Source organism: Crocuta crocuta, unplaced genomic scaffold, assembly GCF_008692635.1.
Source record: "Crocuta crocuta isolate KB4526 unplaced genomic scaffold, BGI_CrCroc_1.0 scaffold36, whole genome shotgun sequence".
Taxonomy (NCBI): domain Eukaryota; kingdom Metazoa; phylum Chordata; class Mammalia; order Carnivora; family Hyaenidae; genus Crocuta; species Crocuta crocuta.
The window spans coordinates 10,899,206-10,918,565 of record NW_027532203.1 but is presented as its reverse complement, the minus strand read 5'-3'; the positions used below and the strand labels follow the sequence as shown (position 1 = coordinate 10,918,565).

Below are 19,360 nucleotides of genomic sequence, written 5' to 3'. Positions count from 1 at the left end.
TCTCAATCAAGGTAAATGGGATTGGTTCTATTCTTTGTTCAAGCACTGAAGCTTTAGTTACCAGATACCAGATTTTCTTAAGTGAGGATCTGTGAACAAGTGTCCATGCCTAGATTCTAGACAGATTCATCAACACCTTAAAACTGAATATGATACTCATATGTACTTTTTTTTCTATACAGGGTTTCACTCATCTTTAAAGGGTCTCAACTCAAAAATGTCAAGAAGCACTGTTTTAGATACACACCTGTCATGGCAAAAAGCCTGAACTATAAGATGCTTGCTATATTTTGGTACAAATTCAGTACCCTAATGTCTAGCATTCAGAGAAAATGCCTAGATACTGGCTGGCTGGCTGGTTGACTATTTTGACCCCACAGCACCCAATGTATTTGTAAGGCTGCCCCTCGGTGTACTTATGCTTGTAACTAGTGCTTTTCCTGGCTGTGGCTTCCTTTCCTAAAGATTTGAGGCCACATTTGTTCATCAAATTTTACCAATTTCAAGAATCTCTCAGAAATACCACAGTAACTCTGGCTCTTCTTGCCCTTCTAGTCCTTTCTAGACTGGCCACATTTCTTTACAGCACATGCCATGACCAGTGAACATGTAGACTTGTAACTAGTTTGAAGTAGTAGTAGGCCTTATTAAACATGAGGTCTTCTGGCTGGCAAAGCATTAAGGATCCTAAGTGCAAGTTAAAATGGGTGGTCCTGGGAATGATTTGAATATAAGATGCACACCAGCTTTTGTTGTTGTTTTCAGGGTTTCTTTTAAAGTGGCTCACAAATGTCATGTCTTAGGCTGTTAGTCAAGAGAAAAGTGGTCTACAATTGAAGACGAGAATAAAAATTTCACTTGGTTTTATAGGAGCAGATCCAATTGCAAGGCAAAAAACAAAACAAACAAGCAAAAAGATTCCCTGTTTCAATTCATTTGGAGATTCTTCCCTCCTTCATTTCTAACATTACAGGGATCTTTTTAGCTTTTGGATAATATTTTAGTTTCTCCAACAATTTAACTTCCCTTTGAAAAATGAACCAAAGTTGAAGCTTTATGTTTAATGTGGTCCTTTTAAATAAAACATCATGTTAATAGACTATAGAACAGACACGGAAGTGGTGCCCAAGCTCATTTTCCCCCTTTTTAGTTATATGGTCAAATATAATAACTAAAAGACTAAATGCTTGTGGCTCTTTTATATATATTTAAAACACACAGTAAGAACATAAGAACATCTCAAATCATTTGGAAGAAAAAAGGGGTTACCAACCAAAATCTTTGGAAATTTCATAAAATTTAAATATCTGCAAACAATCCAACCGAAAAGAAAAAAAAAAAATCCCAACATTTGGCTATGGAGGGCACTTCACACGTGAACCAAATGGCGTTATAACATTTTCCTTTAGGTAAACTAGTCACTAAACTCCATTAGAAAGAATACAAGAGCAATATGGAGACATCCCCAAATACCACGTACTCGCTCAGAACATTCTGTTATGAAGTGCTCATCTACCACAGGCTTTCCTTTCCATTGCATACAATACTTTACATTTCTACAATGCAATGTTCAAACAGCCTCCAAGTCTTGCAAAGTAGATAGATGTCCATTCTACAAAAATATTAACTTACAGTACATAACACTGAATAATTTTAATCTGTACATTTTTTTCCTCCCATAATAGGTGACACGCGTCAGTTTGTACAAGTTAGAAAAGAAAAAAAAAACCCATCTGGTTGTTTACATCTGGATTAATAGTCAACAGAATCAACCAGACGTGGTGGGGTGGGTATAGTTTGAGAAAGTATAAATAATACAGTGTAATATTAACTGTGGTTAACAATATCCAGCTCTTAACAAAGTGATACAAAATAAATCTTAGATTTTTAACTGAAAAGATCTAGCTGAGAAGGTTCTGCCAAACAGTCGACCAACTGATCCAAATGGTTAAGGCTGACTTGACTTAGCAAGCTGCAGCGTAACCGAAAAGTGGCGCAGTTCAGAGCTCTTGAAATGCATAGCTTCAGTGTTACACGCACATTAATGATATTCCTTCAATTAGTTAATCCTCTAGACAGTTTTCTTTTTGTTTTGCATGCATCCCGTTCCATTTTCATTAAGGGCATCTCTTCCTTGGTCAATCATGTGCTTTGCTTTTCAATTTGTTTTTGTAAAAAAAATTTTTTTGTATGTTTTTTGTTTGTTAAGCTGTCAATACCTCCAACACTTGGAAAATGAAATATAGATGTGGTTTTACTGACAGAAGAGAATCAGAGCTATATGGACAATGCAAAATGAAATGAAACAAGTGTCAGAAACAGTTTATAAAAATGGCACATTTATTGCTACAGAACGGTCATGTACATGACTTCATCGAATAACTACAGATGGGAAACAGGTAATGGCCTAGACCAAGCTGGGTTTGTTTTTGTCTTGAAGGAACTCCAGCACACAACCTGTTTGGACACTTCTACAAATCAGAAATACACCAAAAACATGAAAAAATCGAGGCACTCAGCCACACATTGAAAACAAGGTGTAACTGTTTATCTTTTTTTTTTTTGAAATGTTTTCCCTTTTTTTCTTTTTTTAACAATTTTTTTTTTTTAGTTTTTAATGCTGCAGCTATGTGTACAGTCGCAAAAAATTTCCCCGCTGCGACCTACAACTAAAAAACAAAAACAAAAACAAAACAAAAAAACAAAAAAAACAAAAAAAGCTACCATACAGTTTCATCTCAGTAACACATGGTAAAATAACATCTTTTAAATAGTAAAATAAAGTAACAAACTTTTACTCATAATGATTCCAAAAATCTACAAAGAAGAAATATTCAGAATCTGACAATTTTTTTGTAATATTCATGGTATAAAAGGATTGCTCCTGCGAAAAATAAGCCAAATATATTTTTTTTATTTTTAAATTTAGTTTTTTTTCCTACTAGGGTGTACTACACTCTATTTTATAGCAAAAAGAGCACTAGACAAACAAAGCTTTATAACAAAAAGCCAGGCACTGATACATGGTAAATCTCTGCTTTTTTTTTTTCTTATCTTCACTTAATTGCATCACAAGTAACAAGAATGAAAAAGGCCACAGTTCATATATTTTCACCATTACATATGTCTATAATACTTGAAATGAGGATGGCAAAACCAGCACTGCACAAAGATGAATCCACTTCAAGTCCCATGAGAAAGAGCATGTCTCTAAAGAAAAACAAACAAAATCAAAGCAAAATAAAAAGAGAGGCCTAAAGGCCTTGGTGCCCCATTGTGTTGGAATTCATCATATTCCATCTTGACCTTTTTTTTTTTTGTTTTGTTTTTTGTTTTTTTGTTTCCAGTCAGCCAGCAGACTAAATTTTTGTGCTTGTTTATGCTGAAATGGTTTCATTCCTGACTCAAGTTCACTTTTGGACACAGATCATATTCTGCCTGTTGGATCCAAGACGAAAATCCTCTTAACCCCGAGTCTTGGTTCAACTCCCTCCCCACCCCCCAACCCCTCATCAAAATAAAGATCACGAATAAAAAAAAAAATCAAGAAATAGGAAAAAGCGAAAAACAAAAAGGAATCGGAAGACTGAATCAGAACCAGTGTGTTACTGGGTGGACTGACAGTTGTATAAACATTAGTGTTCCTTGCAGCTACACAGAAGACAAATGGTAAAAGTTTCTAGATGAACAGATCCCTATTCTGCATATTCATAAATTACTTGAATGTGGAGGTGGATCAACTGTTCCAAGTTGCTTTTAAAGTCCAAGTCTCTCCAGCAGATTCCCAGCCTAAGTAGCATCAGATATGCGGTATAGTATGGACCCTTGTGAAATTCGGGATAGTACTTTAATAACTGTCTTCTGCTAAATTTCATTCGAAAATCCAGCGCAGGATACCAATATCTCACCTGGGTTTGATAATTACAAAACAACAACAAGAAAAAACACACTAAAAAGGCCACATTCCCTTTCACCTTTTCTTTTTTTTTTCTTTTTAAAATGGGGATACCACCCAATTCACCGGTAGAGGTGCAGATCCTGTTTTTCCACCAAGCAAACGTAGTGAGCAGCTTTTGGTGGCCATTAGAAAGTTTTCTGCTTATTTCCAAAGGGAATTCAACAATAGAGGTATTACATTACTGAGTAATGAATACATCAAAGCTGGTGAACTATAAATTGCAGCTTTTACTCTGTTTGAGTGAGAACAAAATATAAAGCACCAATTGAAAAAATAATCAACTACAATTTAATTTTTTTGCTTTGCTTACAGGTTTGAAAAACTTTAAATCAGCTCTAGTAAGCACCTTCATGATAACACGTATCAAAAGTGCCATTCTTAAAATGTACATCAAAGAAGGGAGTATTTCCAGTTCCCTAAAGAGTAAACACCATATTTTCTTCTGTACACTTATCCTGAATGTGATCAGAGTATACCTGCTTCCTATATAATATTGTTCCTAGGGATACCCGCCTTGGTAGACTATACAAAATGAGTGCAGAATGTACCACTAAAAGGAAATCTTTAACATACTGAGGGAACAAGCACACAGGGATGCCACTGTTCAGGAGGAGGGGAGAGTATACAACATTGTCTTCCGTGCCCTGCTTTGAGCCCCTTTGTTCGTACATTTCACAGGAAAGCCTCAAGATAACTTCATGAAGTTTGATTTCTGCTATTCTCCTAAGTTTTTAATCCACCTCCACATTTTAGGAACTTATCAACAAATCAAAGTATTTTAGTTTTATCGCTACTGAACATATTTACAGTTTTCAACACACACACAGCTAATCAAAATGTTTATGGGTTTGTAAAAGATGACCACGTGGTAACTATCTTATTTGTTCTTACATTTTCGGAAATGAACATAAAATTCAGATTCTTGTAGCTCACTATTTCATTTAAATGAGACATTTTTTAAACCACACAGTTTAAAAAAAAACAACAAAAACTGATACAATGTATTAAAACACATAATAACAAGAGTCTACATGTAAAAATATAACTTTTACATACACGATTTCAAAATAAGGATACGTTTGCCATTTGTTGCATAAAATTTACAAATGTATTTCATTACTATATAACTGGCAAAACAGGAGAACAGATGGAACATTTAGACCATTTCGATGGATTTATGGCATTTACTCAGTGCTGATAGGTGGAAAAACTACTTGAACAGGGATTTTTTTTTTCTTAATACATGCCAAGATTGTGTGGCTGTAAAAATAGAAACGAGTTAGACACAAAAGGATGCTGACAAATACTTAACTAGGAGCACTATTTGTTTACTGCACTATACACCAAAGTCAATCATTATAAAGATTCACGATGGAAGTTGGTTCAATTGTGCCCAGACATCAAAGCTAGCTATCTGATGAGTTGCTGTGCCATAGCTTGATCTATGTTTCTATCAAATATGTTAAGTATAAACTTCATTCATACTGGCCAGAGAAATACTGCACTACCCCTCCTCAAGAAAGTGCAACTTAATGCTTTAGGACTTATAAGGCTTGTTATAATGCTGCATGATGATTGAATATTGGCATTTTTTTTTTCAGACGAAGGAGGAGGCAGTTAAGTCATCTACATCTTAGTAAACCCATTTTGAAAACAAAAAAATCAAGAAAGCAACAAAATCAATCAGCTCTGTCACACTACTTGCAATTTTCTCATTTGATGGTTTTTGAACTTCACTTGTATTTTTTTTTGTTTTTGTTTTTTTCCAAAAATCTGACCATGTATTCAGAAACGCCTCACTGCACACTACTTCGGCTACACATGTAGGTAACACCTTAATCATTTTGTTAAATCACAGCCACTTTGATTATGTTATGTTTCCGATGATATAAACATTGGAAGGCACAGTGGTAACATTGTAGCATTCTAACCTTGTACCTCTGAAAATCCCAGAATAGGGTCACAAACGCAACATTACAATTCAGACAAACTCTTTTTGCCGTGTCTTGGTAATGCTGCTTGTAATATCTACACATGATGTGACTTTTAAGTCCTGTGTTCCCAAAAGACTGGAGAAACAACTTTTCTACTTATTTATGAATGAAAAGCAACATCAGGGTCAGCATTTTATCCTGCATTACCTCTCCGGAAGCAGAGGTGGCACTACAGGTTACGATAACAAACCAGGGAAAGGGACAGAAAGGAGACCAGAAAAAAAGAAAGAAAGGAAGAAAGAAAAAAGAAAACAAAAGAAGAAAAAAAGAAAAAAAAAGAAAACAATCCGTATTTACAGTAAAATCTTTCTTTAAAAAAGTTAATCAGTACTATTTTTTTACAGGAGAAAAAAGTCTGAAACAAATGAACAAAAGCTTACCATAGTCACTAAATTTTTAATATATATTTATATATATATTTATATATATATTTGTCATAGGTCTATAAGATCCATCTGTTCCTCCTACCCTAAGGAATGGCTAATGTCATCACTTTGCTGTCATCAGGACGTTTGCTGGTTTTGTTTCTAGGGCAGCCGAGCTTCCCTTATTCAATATCCAGTAATAATAAACACTAGCTGACTTGAATACCAACAGAAACGTTCATGTAGTTTTCTTCAGAAGTACACTTTTTCATTATTGCAAGTTTACAATTTTTTAAATTAAATATTTTTTTCAGACTTACAAATTAATTATATTTTTTTTTTTTCCAAAAGAAGTTTAGGCACAAATGCATTGTTCCACAGTGTGGAAAGATTGCCATTCAGTCTCTGGGCTGCGTCTCAGCCTGCACACACCGCTTTGCACATTCTGAATGATATGTTAGAGGGTCACCCCTCAAGTTGCACTTTTTTCTTTCTTTTTTTTTTTTTGTTTGTTTTTCGGTTTTCTGATAATTGGGAATGCTGAAACCTCTTGCGTCTGCGATTCATAACTACTCAGACTTGTCTTATATTACAAAAAAAGGGGTTAAGGAGAAGTGTTTATGTGGGTTTAAGATAATACAGCTGTTAAGGAAGTGGTCTCTTGTATTAATGAAGCAATGTGGCAACTTGGACCTGAGAAGGGAAAAAGAGAGGAAAATTAATTCATACACTTAAAACAGAAGAAGCAAACGTTTTATTTTTAAACTTTTTTTCCCCCAAGGGGGGAAAACTTTGTTAACTGGGGCGAAAGTTGATTTTTATGGCTGACGCCTTGGTGAGAGCGACAAAGGAAAGGATTTCTGAAATGGCTGAGAACACACTTGCCCTTTTACATCTGTCCCATGTGGTTTGACGCGTCTCCCATCCCAGGGTGGGGGCCCGCCAAGGAGAGCGGGGGAGGTTCTGAGGACACCTTCTCTTCCTCCCTTCTTTTCAGACATGCGGCTTTCGGATTCAGATTCCTCTCTGTGGAAGATGGAAGCAGAGAATGTAGTTAGTGCCCACGGCTTCTGGTAGAGGCAGTAATGCACTCTTCCGTGCGTCTGTTGATCCTTTCTGGGGGGTTCTACATTACCGAGAGAGAGGAAGAGGCAGGAAAGGCATGCTATAGTCATGCATTTGGTCCGTCACTAGTACAAGTTGAAGGAGCCACTTCACAGAATAAGAAAGTTGGTAAAACAAATATACCAAACTTGGATCTCTGAGAATATGTACAAAAACGCTGCGGTGCCGTCTTACTTGTAAGAGAGACCTGGACCCCTAACTACAGGAGAAAAGGGAAGCTGCCTTATAGATTCAGACGCGATCTGCACTTGACCTCGTTGCTCTGAACGAGGCTTCTGGGGCCACCTCTGTGTGCCTGCTCCAGGCGGGCAAGCCCAGCCCCACTCGCTGCAGCTGCAGGCTGCCGGGACCTCTCCGGGGTGGCGGCGGGGGCACTGACCTCGGACCTGCTGCTCCAGGCTGAGGATGACGGCCACGGCCTGGTGGAGGATCAGGAGCTTGGTCTGGGGCTTGTCACTCTTGAGGTGGAGCTGCACCATGCGGCCGAGCTCCTTGAAAGCCTCGTTGATGTCGCGGACGCGCAGGCGCTCACGGGCATTGTTGGCCATCCTTCGCTCCTTCTCGCGCTCTGCCTTCTGCTCCGGTGTCAGGTCCTCGTCATCGTTATTGCTGGGGGACAAAAGGGATGCGACATTTTCTAATGGTGTGGGGAAAAAGGAGATCTCTAAATTGGGTTTGTTTTCTTCCAGAGTTTTCAGGGGATGTGTCCATCTTCGGCTGTCGTCCTGGGCAGGATTTTACATCCACTTGAACTTGGGACGGCTACAGATGGCTGTGACAATCCACACACGAGACATTCAGTTTCTCCCAGACATTCAACCCAAACAAAACCAGAGGGGTGAAAGTGAGGGCCCACAGTGTGCCCTTGCTGATGTGGGGGGGCGGGGAGAAGGGGCAAACACTTTTATCAATGAGGCCACACTCTGCAAGGCCACCATCAACTTAGCCTGGAGGCTACTCTGCGTGGCCACAAAGCCGAGCGTTTTAGACAGACTGAAGGTGTGCGTGTTGTTGTTTTTAACTTTCATACTGGGTCATCTGGAACCCGAGGAAAACAAGTGCCTGAGAAAAGACCCGGATAGGTCCGAATGAACACGGTACAGCTAAAGAGGACTAAGAAGGTCCTACATTCAAGACACCAGAGCAGTGAGAATGGAGACAGGAAACTTTTGTCCATGTCTCACTAATAACTAGCTTTGAAGGCATGGTTATTCCACCTAGTGTATTGGAGTCTCATTTTCTCTATGCATTAAATAAAAATGTGAGAGAAACCATGATCTCCATGGCTTTTAACACCATGGATATTTATGAGCCCCCAAAACAAGTTGGGAAAATCTGAGCTGACATGCACTATGCAAAGCAAACAAAATAAAACGGAGCAAATACCAAACACCTACTCTTTATGAATGACCATGATCTCACTGTGAGTCAAGAATGAAGCCCAAAAGCTAATCTCTGATGGTTAGAACCAAAATATTACATGATTCATAGAAAAGGCATGGTTGGCTCCCGTAGAGTCTGGAAAGGCAATATTCCTTCTGTCTGTTTCTGGGTGTCATCCTGACTAATTAGAAACTTTTGAACGGAGGGCAAATAGGATGATGAGTCATCTGGAAGGCATATCATATAAGGAAGGTTGCATGACATCAGGGCCTCAAATATTTCATGGGTGATCACACAAAAAAGCGAGGCATGAGAGACGTCTGGTCGCAGAAAGGCAAAACACAACACAGACCTCTGAGTGGGGTATATTTGAGTTAACATGAGCAAGAAGCTTTTTGGGTGTAAGAGATATAAAAGATACACAAAAATGAAGTAAACTTCACTGAAAAGTAATAGACTCCTCATTATCTGAACTAATATGGAGGTGACCATCTGCCAGGATGTTAACCTGGAGGTCTAAGCGTTGATCTAAATGACCATGAAGGTTAACCTCTACTTTAAACTTCCACAAATCTGCAATGTCCACAGAATAAAGACGTTAACCACAACATTTCAGGGCAGGAGGATACGGGGTAAGTTATCTAGTCAGTTTAATGTACACTTAATGGCTGTTGGCTTAACATGCATGGCTCTGGATCTTCCAGTTTGGAGAATCTCTGGGTATCTTCCAAATTGCAATAAGGACCAATTACAGCTGAGAGGCTCCAATCAATCACAAATGGGAGTGGGATTCCTTGGGTTGCAAGCACATGTTGCAAATACAGATGATGTACATAAGCCAAGAACACTTGTAAGGGAGGGGAAGAGGAAGACACCAAAGAAAGATCCTTTGAGACTTGGCTCTTCTTCCCATGGGTGAGCTCCCTTCCAGATGGGACCGTCTGCCATAGACGTGTGCTGGTGAACACAGAACTGGACTGAACCAGTGGGGAAAGGCTCTCTTTCCGTGGCATCTAAGCCTCCTGCCTTCTGCTGAACCCTTCAGCCCACCAGTCCTAAATTCTGCTGATGGCGACCAAGTCAAGGTGACCATTAATTCATGCCCACATTCCACAACACAAACAGGTTGTAACAAGTGAAAAGAGAAGAGAGCCAAGTCTGTGGTGACCCCGCTCTGAAGTTAATGCTTTGAGTCACACTTTTAAACATCACACAGGTGCCGCAGCTTTCACAGAGTGGGTCTGAAAGCGGGAACTTGTTTTCCAAAGGTATTCAGGCTAATAACTAATTAGGCCTGGTTATTCACTTATAAATAATAAATAGGTTGGTTCTGCAAAGAAAACCGTCTAGGCATTGTCTCACATCCCGGTTTGGGAGTCATTAATTAATGTCACAAGAGTAACCCTTTAAGTAAGATGGTTCTTAACAGCAAGTGAGACGTTGTACGGAAACTTCCAAGAATCTATTAATATGCATAAGTCACGGCCACTAGTTAAATTACTGAGAACTGACGGGAGTGGCAGAGAAGGTGGTAGGGATGTGAAAGCCCCTCCTGCAAATTTCACCAATGTGGCCGAGAGTCAGGAGACTCTGTCATGATGGGGGGAGGGAAGGGGTAAGAAGCTTGTACCATTTTCTGGAACTTTTGGCAGGGGATGTCCCACAATTTATCCCAACGACTATAAAGGTGATTATGAAAAAATGGCAGGTTCTTAATTCCTAAAGGGTATTAGCTCTAACCCTGAGAATGACAGCTTCTAGAAGGGGGAAGTGTGGTCGTGGTACAATTTATTTAATTTACAAATGAAAACAACCCAAGGGAACTAAAGCAAAGAACAGAGGTGTCACGGCGTTCAAAAACCATCTGATCATCAGACTACAGGTAACATTCCTGGAGAAAGATTCTAACTTAACGATATCGAATATTTAAGAAAACCAACCAGAAGCTATTTTCCTGTGGTTGTACTTTCTGTAGAAGGGAGTATCTGGGAGGAAAGATGGAGCAGTTTAGGTATTATTATTAGATAGATCAACAGGTTTAAGGTAAAGCTGGGAAATCAGTATTTTCTCACGTTCAAGATCAGAAGAAAGTCACAGTTGCATATACCTCAATGGAGTGTTTAAACACGGCTAAGATCTCGTTTTTAGCAATATTTTGGAAAGATCATTTCTGACCAAATTTGCAGAATATGTATCGTTTTAAAAAATCAACCGTTTGCACTTGAATCAGTTACAAATTGTGTCACCGTGTGTAATGAGCACTGCGGCCATATCCATAAATGCAAAGACTTTGCAGGCTTCACTAGAGTTCCAGTATCTCAAACGATACCTTGGTACCTCTAGAGCAGGCCTTTAATTTTCTTTTCAGCTGTAGATTTACCTACCAGGAAAAAACTGAATAGTTTCTTCCTGTTCTGTTCACTTCATCAAAGTCCAATAAAGGAATTAAATGAAGCGACAGTATCATATACTGTTACCTAGATCTTGACCTAGTAATCGATTTGATATCCTTCTTGTCGTCATCTAACTTCTTGTCCTCGGAAGATTTCGTGTCTTGCAGGTTCTCATCCCCCTCGTCGTCGGATTTGATCTCAGAGCTGCCGGAGGAGACACTCTGGCCCTGCAATCCTGGCGGCATGCCTAACGGGAGAAAGAGAGAACAGGTGACGCTTCCCCTGAACACGAGCTGCGCACACGCACACCGTGAGCTGCCAGCCATTCAATTCACGCTGCTGAACCGTGACCCTTCTGCCGAGTCTTTTCCATGCGAGCTGGGGAAGTTTCAGAAACGCACCTGTGGAAGCAAGTTTTCCCTGCATTGGCTCTGAGGTTAAATTCTATTTTGCAATCTTTTGGAGTAGATGGTAATTTCACTGTCTACAAAACATCAACTTAATTGCAATGAAAATCATAATCATGAAAATCACACACCTCAATGTTCTGATTAAGAACCCAAGTAAATATCAGCTATTATATTGAGTTTCTTCCATATGCAATGATTTAATAGAAAAATGTCCTTAAAATATAATTCCCAGGGAGTACGCTAAATATGTGCAGTCAAGACTTCAATAGATACCCTAATGATATTCTGAAATTAGGCTTCTCTTATCCTCAAGGAGTAATCAGCATTTAAAAATGGTACATATGGAAAGCAGCTAGCGGCTCACTGAAGAAATTTCTAGCTTTATCACTGCTTGATCACTGCTCAACTTTCAGGATCACAATACATTTTAAGACGTGACCCTCACGTAGCCACTTATTTCTAAGGTAGAGGCATGTCTACTGGGTATTCTCCTCTGTCGTCCGTGTCGTCACTCAAAACTGGCCTGTGGTCCAGAAGCACCCTTATCACCGGAGCCCACTCGATGTGTGGAATTCCAGTCCTACTGAATCAGAATCTACATTTTAACAAGGTCTTCAAGTCATGCTTATATACACTGAAGTTTAAGAAGCACTGACTATATACACACATATTGAATTGACACTCAATTTGTACAACGTTTAGCCAGTGGAAAGAAGCCTATGCATCGTCCCGTGGCAGCGTTACCACCTTTATTCTAAACATGGGGGGCGGGGGATGAGAAAATGTGTTTTTAAGTGTCTGCTAGTCACGGGGCCAGCCAGTTGCACAGGGAGCACGGGACCAAGGTCTGGCCCCTGCGGTATAACTTCCCGGGGTCACGCAAAGCTGACGGGGGTCCCGTGGTTTGAGGCAATCACTATGGGGCGAGATGAAACGAGTGAAAATCATTCCACCAAGTTCCCGTTTTCAAGTGTACCTACATTTCCTTCGATCTTAAACGACAAAAACCATTTCCTTCCTTCCTATTCATTTGGAAATATCATTTTCAGGCTACAACTAACCACATTAGAGGACCTGAATGAGTAAAATGTGGAAATAGCTAAAATAAAATTTCCTCTCATCAGTCTGTTGTCTCATTCCCTGCTGAAATAGGACCAGGATTTCAGAGGATGTTTGAGGAAAACAGTTACTGAAGAAACACAATTAGCCGGCTACGTTCTGCCTGCTTTCCCATTTGCTTACCATTTTTGTACCAAATTTGATTCTTGGTTTTCTGCCAGTGCTTCCTGGGGAATGCGTGCCAAGGAAGCTTGGGATCAACACTGGATACACTATTGTCTAAGGGAGGTCAGAAGGGCCTTCTGAGGCGGACCTACCTCTGTAAGGGTCCTGGGGTGGGTTCAAATCCGGGGAAGTTGCAGACTGGACAGGAAGCTGTGGGACTGGAACCTGGTTTGGCACAAGAGAATGGCTGCCTCTCAGGGCCACACCGTCTTCACGATGGGCCCCAACCTGAAAGGGGGAGAGGAACCATGGCGGTTAGCCTGTGGCGGCTATTTCCAGGGGCAGCAAGGACCAGCCGAAGGAAGACTGGCCTTTGAAAAACAAGACTCCCAAATGCCTTTCACTAGAGGGCGCTGAAGGACCACGCACGCACCTACAGTCCCCTGCAAAACACTTCACACTCAGTAAGATGCCGTGCTGTACATTCAGTGACAAATATGGCAGAGTAGCTCAGGCAGGTAAAACGTCAAATTGTCTCCCAGGGTGCCGCAGTGGAGCGCACTGATTCGTACCCATCTGTCTTCTATCATGTCCGCCAACAGATCTGACAATTATCTTAATGCCCATATGCTTAATTGTGGGCTTCTCAATTCCCCCATTGCTATCGGAAATCCTACAGGAATTTCAATTTGGCATTCGACTTTCATTTCAGGGGATAAGATTCTCAGGCCTGCCATTTTTTTTTCCATAATGCCAGCTAAGCCTCTGACAGCGGAAGCTACAGCAGTATGGGACGCAGCCCCTGCTCGGTACAAATATAATAAAATGTCACCTGGCTTTCCAAAACTGGCAGCCCATTCCAAATTAATGTTTACTGTATTTCATCAGCTGCTGAGTTCCAAATCCAAAGGGGGACCGTCTCTGCCAATGCCACCACACCGGAAAATGTACCAATAAAGGTTTTATTAAACACACCAGTAATGCCATCATTGCCATGCAAAGACGTTTGGACATTTTTCCATTTTTTTCCCCCTACTATTCTGATCCTAGAAAGATAATATACTGTAAACACTCTTTATGTTTCCATGAATAAAATTATAGAATACAGCATGATGACTGGGTCTGGAAGAAATACTGCTGAGCATTTTGTTAACTACTACTACCTGCTCTAGGGTCCAGAGACGTTGCACCAGTGACAACAATTGCTGACTTAATGGCATATGCCTTAAAGCAAAACCATTAAGCATTTGCAAACCAAGAGGAATATGAGTAGCTTATATTTTTATTGCATTTTCAAATAGTTATGCTCTCTGCCTGTTGTTAGGTGAACAATTTATGTAGGATCGTGGGTCTGACCCTAAAAATATTTATCTCTGAATTTATACTGCTATGAATCAAAAAGTTTACTTTGTTTCCCAATCCAAAACCAAAAATCCCACAAAGCCGAATCTTCACTCATTTGCTGCCAAATGTTTTAAAAGAACATTTCCAAAGAAAGCGACGACAATCAGAATCTGAACCGACAACAATCAAATTCACAGAACCGAATGAAACACACGCTATCTAAAAGCAACCTAGTATGAAGAATCACCGTTATATAATCCAAGACAGTACAGAAGGAAATAACTCAGGGGGGAGAGGGAGGGATCACATAAATCATACTAATTGCTCAGATTCAAAATATAGCAAGAATAAAAGGATTTAAAGACTTGTGAGCATCGGGACGCATGAATGAATGTTGTAGCTGAGTCCAGGGTTGTATGCCACCTGTGTGCCTGTGTCCCTTCCCAGAACACTCTGAATGATGGTTACTTAGCCTCTATGAGGGTGCTTCAAACATAAGGAGACCGCGATCACCTCCCAGGGCAGCCCGTTCCATTTTCATTGGAAGTTGGCCTCCTTGTATATTCCATCCACCAGTTCTAGTTTCAACTTCTGGAGTTTCATGGGATAAGTTTAAGTCCCCTTCACATGTGTAACATCACTGCCATGCCACTGGGGTCTTTTCCCTGGTGACCGAAGCCCACGTCACTTCCAGGCAGGCCACGCCCACTTGACGCTTCCAAATCATTTCTCACTCACATTTGGTATCTTGTTATATGTCTTCCAAACCAAAGAGTGATAGCTATTTTCTATTCAGGTTTTGATTTGCCATTTTTATATGTGTGCATTTACAAGACTGATTCAATGGATGATTATCCCTTCAATCTAAGATGTCAACTTGTATGCGTGCATTTTACAGGCCTTGATCAAATGGTAGCTCTTAAAGTCTGTCAATCATGTTAACCCAAATAATTACCTTAGTGCTGATTCATATTTATTGGTAGTTCCAATGGGTTTAACCTCTTAAACCTCCACAGAAGGTGGTTCTGATTTGGGATCACAGGTTTGAGCATAGCAAAGACATAAATGCCTTTATGTTAGTTATTCTATTAAAACGCTCAAGCCTTCTTTGCAGGCATCTGTGATGTAATTTAAGGTTAGTTTTTTTACTTTTACTTAAAATATATTCAGATATTGATCCTGCGCTTTTTTTTCCCCTTCTAGTTCACATTTAGATTAGGTTTTACAAGAGGAAAAAAGAGCCCACAACCAATTATATTTTCCTTGCCTAAACTATTATGAAAGATTGAGTAAAAAGAATACAATAATGAGAGTCAACAATATCTAGATTTTTAACCGTAACTGGTTTGTTAGCTCTGTAACCATGGGTAAGGTATTCAAATACAAACAGAAGAAATTAACACTAGGTGACAGAGAATGAGGCCCATGTTTATTGCAAAGGGTGGTAATAGGCAAAACAACTAGTATATAATAGGTACCACTATAGTTATGTGAAAATATCTGCTAATCCCTGGATATTACATAAAAATAAGAGTCTATACAGTTCAAAACCCCTCAAAACACAAGCTACCTTCATTTATGATCGTCTTTGCACTCTTTGTCTCTATTCTGTTCACGTGCATTTGACTTTAAATCTTTCCTCCTACACAATGACAGTGAAATCTTACGTGATCTTATAACTATGTTGAGAAGATAGCTGTTCCAACTGTATTTGTTTGGATTTTAGCCATACATGTTACCTAACTTTATCTATTTTCTACAGATCATTTGAGGTCATCTCAAATAATACACCAATCATTCTCCACAAAGGAAGTTGGGAACAAAGTTGCTCTTGATGTTCTAAGGCCGCCTTTGTAGATTATGCACATTCCAGGTCAAATGAATGAATAATGATGGGTCCAGATCCTTGTGGTAATGAGCTTGATTCTCTGGGATCAATTCCATTGCCTGTGGCTATGCAATAGTATTCTGAAGAATTAACTTTGCTTTGCTTGTTTCCTTGGTCACAGACAGCTTGTCCTAACCCCATTTACTTCTCTTTCAGAAACATTATTTTTGGTCACGTAAGAGACAAGGCAAGAAAGATAGGGGATGCCCAGCACGATCCATCACTAGAATATCTGCTCCTAAATAGAAGGAGGAGCCGATGCCACCATGTGTATATAGTACAAGGGTCAGGGCTTAGCCACCTTCCAAAATATAAATATGTCATAATATAACTAGAAAAAAGCAGATTCTTTTAACCTACAAAGAGTCTAACGATGGTACCTACTTTTAGAAAATCTGTACTTCATTAAAGCCCTATTTTCATAACATTTTCATCTAGATTAGCAATAAAGAGCCAGTCTAAGAAATTAGTTAATTTTATCAATACTGATGGTAATTTTTTTTTTTTTGCAATCTTTAAGGATAGTCTCCTGGGTTACATACAATGTGGCTTTAGATACATTTATGCTAAATGTAAAAGACAAACGTAAAATCTAAAAATTATTCAGTAAGTGTTAATTGATCAAAGAGTACATTTATTCATTCAAGAAATATTTACTCATCTAAGTTCATGCTTGTCACTCTAGGTGCTGGGGTGGGATGGCAAATGACTCAGACGACCTCGTGAAGCTTATAGAGATTCTCTGTGGGATTTTTGCACACTGATCACTTTAGTGTGGTCGTTTTTATGGTAATAGGAAGTCTCTCAAGTAAAAGGAGATTTCTCATGATTTCTGAAATTTAGGTTTTGGACCCAGAGAACTCTCAGGACCTAAGGCCACTTCTTGTCTCTCTTGGGCCAACTTCTCTTGTCCATCCACCGGTACCTCTGTCTCTCTGGGTTTTGTCCCCTAATGACTACAGCCTGGACTCTCCCTTCAGGGTATCTCAATACATTCTTTCAGGTTCTGAACCTGCCGCTAACTCCCTCTCTGTCTTAGTATTTCTGAGTTCAGAATGCCAAGATCATCTGATGGTGAGCTCATCGTTTTGAAGCAGACATGAGCCATCCTTTGAATGGGCCACTCTATGGTTAGGTGTCCCCATTGCTGGTTCAATGAACTACAAAATAAGAGGAGGGAAGATCATGTGGCCCAAGCATCACTGCTCATTCCATCCATAAATCATGCCCCTCCAAATCACGGCTCTTATATACAAATATCTAAGTTACCTTGCATCTCAGGTCAAGTTATATTCAAATTCTGACAAGGCTATTTAAATTCTCCTGTCTTAATTTATCATCGGGAATAATTAAATACCTTCAGCAGTACATTACTTCTTTTGAATAATGTAGGCACCATATAGTTTTAAATAACCTGACTTTTCAAGGAAAGTCTTGATATTAGAAGCACTTTTGAATCACAGTATAGAAACTTTAAGGGCTTGAGAGACTTGGAACCTAGTTAGGCCAAACTCTTCATTTTACAGAGAATAAAGCGAAGGTTGACGATAGAGACTTGGCAAATATCTAGTAAGACTAAGATAGATTTTGAGTTCAGAAAAGTTATAATATTGAATAATTTGATTGGTGTGTGTGTGTGTGTGTGTGTGTGTGTGTGTGTGTGTGAATGGGAGGGGAGCAAAGTTAAGGGACAAAAGGAGTTTATCTCCTGGAGCTTTTGTTTACAGCAGGATGTATACACAGGCGTGTGTGTGTGTGTGTGTGTGTGTGTGTGTGTGTAGATATAGATATGAAACTCATTTTATTTTTCTTTATCATAGGGGAAAAAACCATCATAGTTCACCAAGTATGGCCAAGGCCAAGCCGAGATGTCTAACTAAATTACAAAATTTAATACTTGCCACAACTCCTCCAACATAAACAGATTTAAAAGACATGCAGCTTCAAAATTAGGTGGCTGTTGGCAAGGCTGTTTTAATGTGGGGATGCGAGCAGCATCCTGGTAAATATCCTTATCCTGATCCTTGAGCTAACAACAAACACCACAAACAAAAAAGACATTCAGTGTTTCTGCTCTCTTTGTTTCCAGGGAGTATTGTGAAAGTAATTATTCTGTTGTATTTAAGAGGCCTATTTCACGGATGGGAAAATGTATTAAATTTCATTTGGCAGTTATTCAATCCTTGTTAATGTTATCTCCAGAGATAACTGCATCAAAGCAGGCTTTCAGACCTCAGTTCCTTCTCTTCTACCATAATCCTTCTAAAAGAGTGCAGGATGGGAACTTTAGGAAACCTGTCATCAATTTCTAGACCAAGCGATAATGATACAAAACTAGATACGCTATCAGAAACTTTTTGGTATTATCAAAAGAAGAGTTTGTTATTCATGGCATCTGGTTCAAAATTTGTCTTTTGACTTAGGTGTTTTTTAGAAAGAAGAAACAAAACAAGGAAATGGGACAAAGAAAAAAAGTCCTGGTAACTTACTTTTCTCTCTTCTCTTCCTCTTCTTGTTTTTCCATAAACACAAAACAAAAAGTTGATTGGCTTTTTACTGTAATTAGACACCCACGGACACAGAAAACAGTTTTGGTGTCTGAACTGTAATCCCCCCATGAAATATCAATTATACACGAGAGTTGTAGAGTACGAGATTTCAGTTTCAAGGATTCTGCCAGACCTCTGTCATATTAGAGAAAGGAAACTTCTTTTCTCAAAGGTACAACACACCATTTAGTCCAAAAATGCATCTTTTAAAGAGGTGGGAAGTGGTCATGCAAACTTTAATGGCTCACAGATGGGAACCTGGAAGTTCACGAAATGGCGGCCCTGGAGAGATACTGCAAGGAACGATACCAGAGGCACCGAGATGGAGCAGAAAACAAGACCCACCTCTAATAACCAACTCCTTTGTGTGAGAAAGTTCTAACATCTGGGACACTCTTCGACCACAAATATCACTTCCATATTTCTCAGTTTAAAAAATTATCAGACTACTTTTTAAAATTTCCTGTGATTAAACTTTTAAAGGACTTTTCACGAAAGTTAGATCTGGATTCAATGCTTCTGTTTGGATTTTGATTCTTGATTCTTCTTATTGGGAGAAGACTTCCTCACTCCAGAGAACACCTGGTTTCTTTCTTTCTTTTTTTTTTCCCCCCTAGAAATCTCACAGCTTCACAGCTTCACTTATGCTTTGCCTGAAAGTTAAGGTAATTCCTTACTGGGCAATTCTTGGGAGACTTATTGAATGCTTATTCTCCAGATGATAAAA

At 39.4% G+C, this 19,360-nt stretch overlaps 1 protein-coding gene across 6 annotated transcripts in view; it reads right to left on the bottom strand.

Annotated features, from left to right (window-relative positions):
* Positions 1–2,317: 2,317 nt before the first annotated feature.
* TCF4 (transcription factor 4) overlaps positions 2,318–19,360 on the bottom strand; it is a 354,008-nt gene continuing 336,965 nt past the window's right edge. For 4 of the 6 annotated variants that reach the window (XM_077777707.1, XM_077777708.1, XM_077777710.1 and 1 more), the window contains 5 exons: positions 13,005–13,140; positions 11,303–11,465; positions 7,822–8,051; positions 7,203–7,343; positions 2,318–7,010 (listed from right to left, as the gene is read on the bottom strand). In XM_077777707.1, coding sequence (XP_077633833.1) covers positions 7,207–7,343; positions 7,822–8,051; positions 11,303–11,465; positions 13,005–13,140 — 666 coding nt within the window. In that variant the 3' untranslated portion in view covers positions 2,318–7,010; positions 7,203–7,206. The remainder of the gene's footprint in view (positions 7,011–7,202; positions 7,344–7,821; positions 8,052–11,302; positions 11,466–13,004; positions 13,141–19,360) is intronic. The other 2 variants (XM_077777711.1, XM_077777712.1) reach the window with 1 other exon arrangement.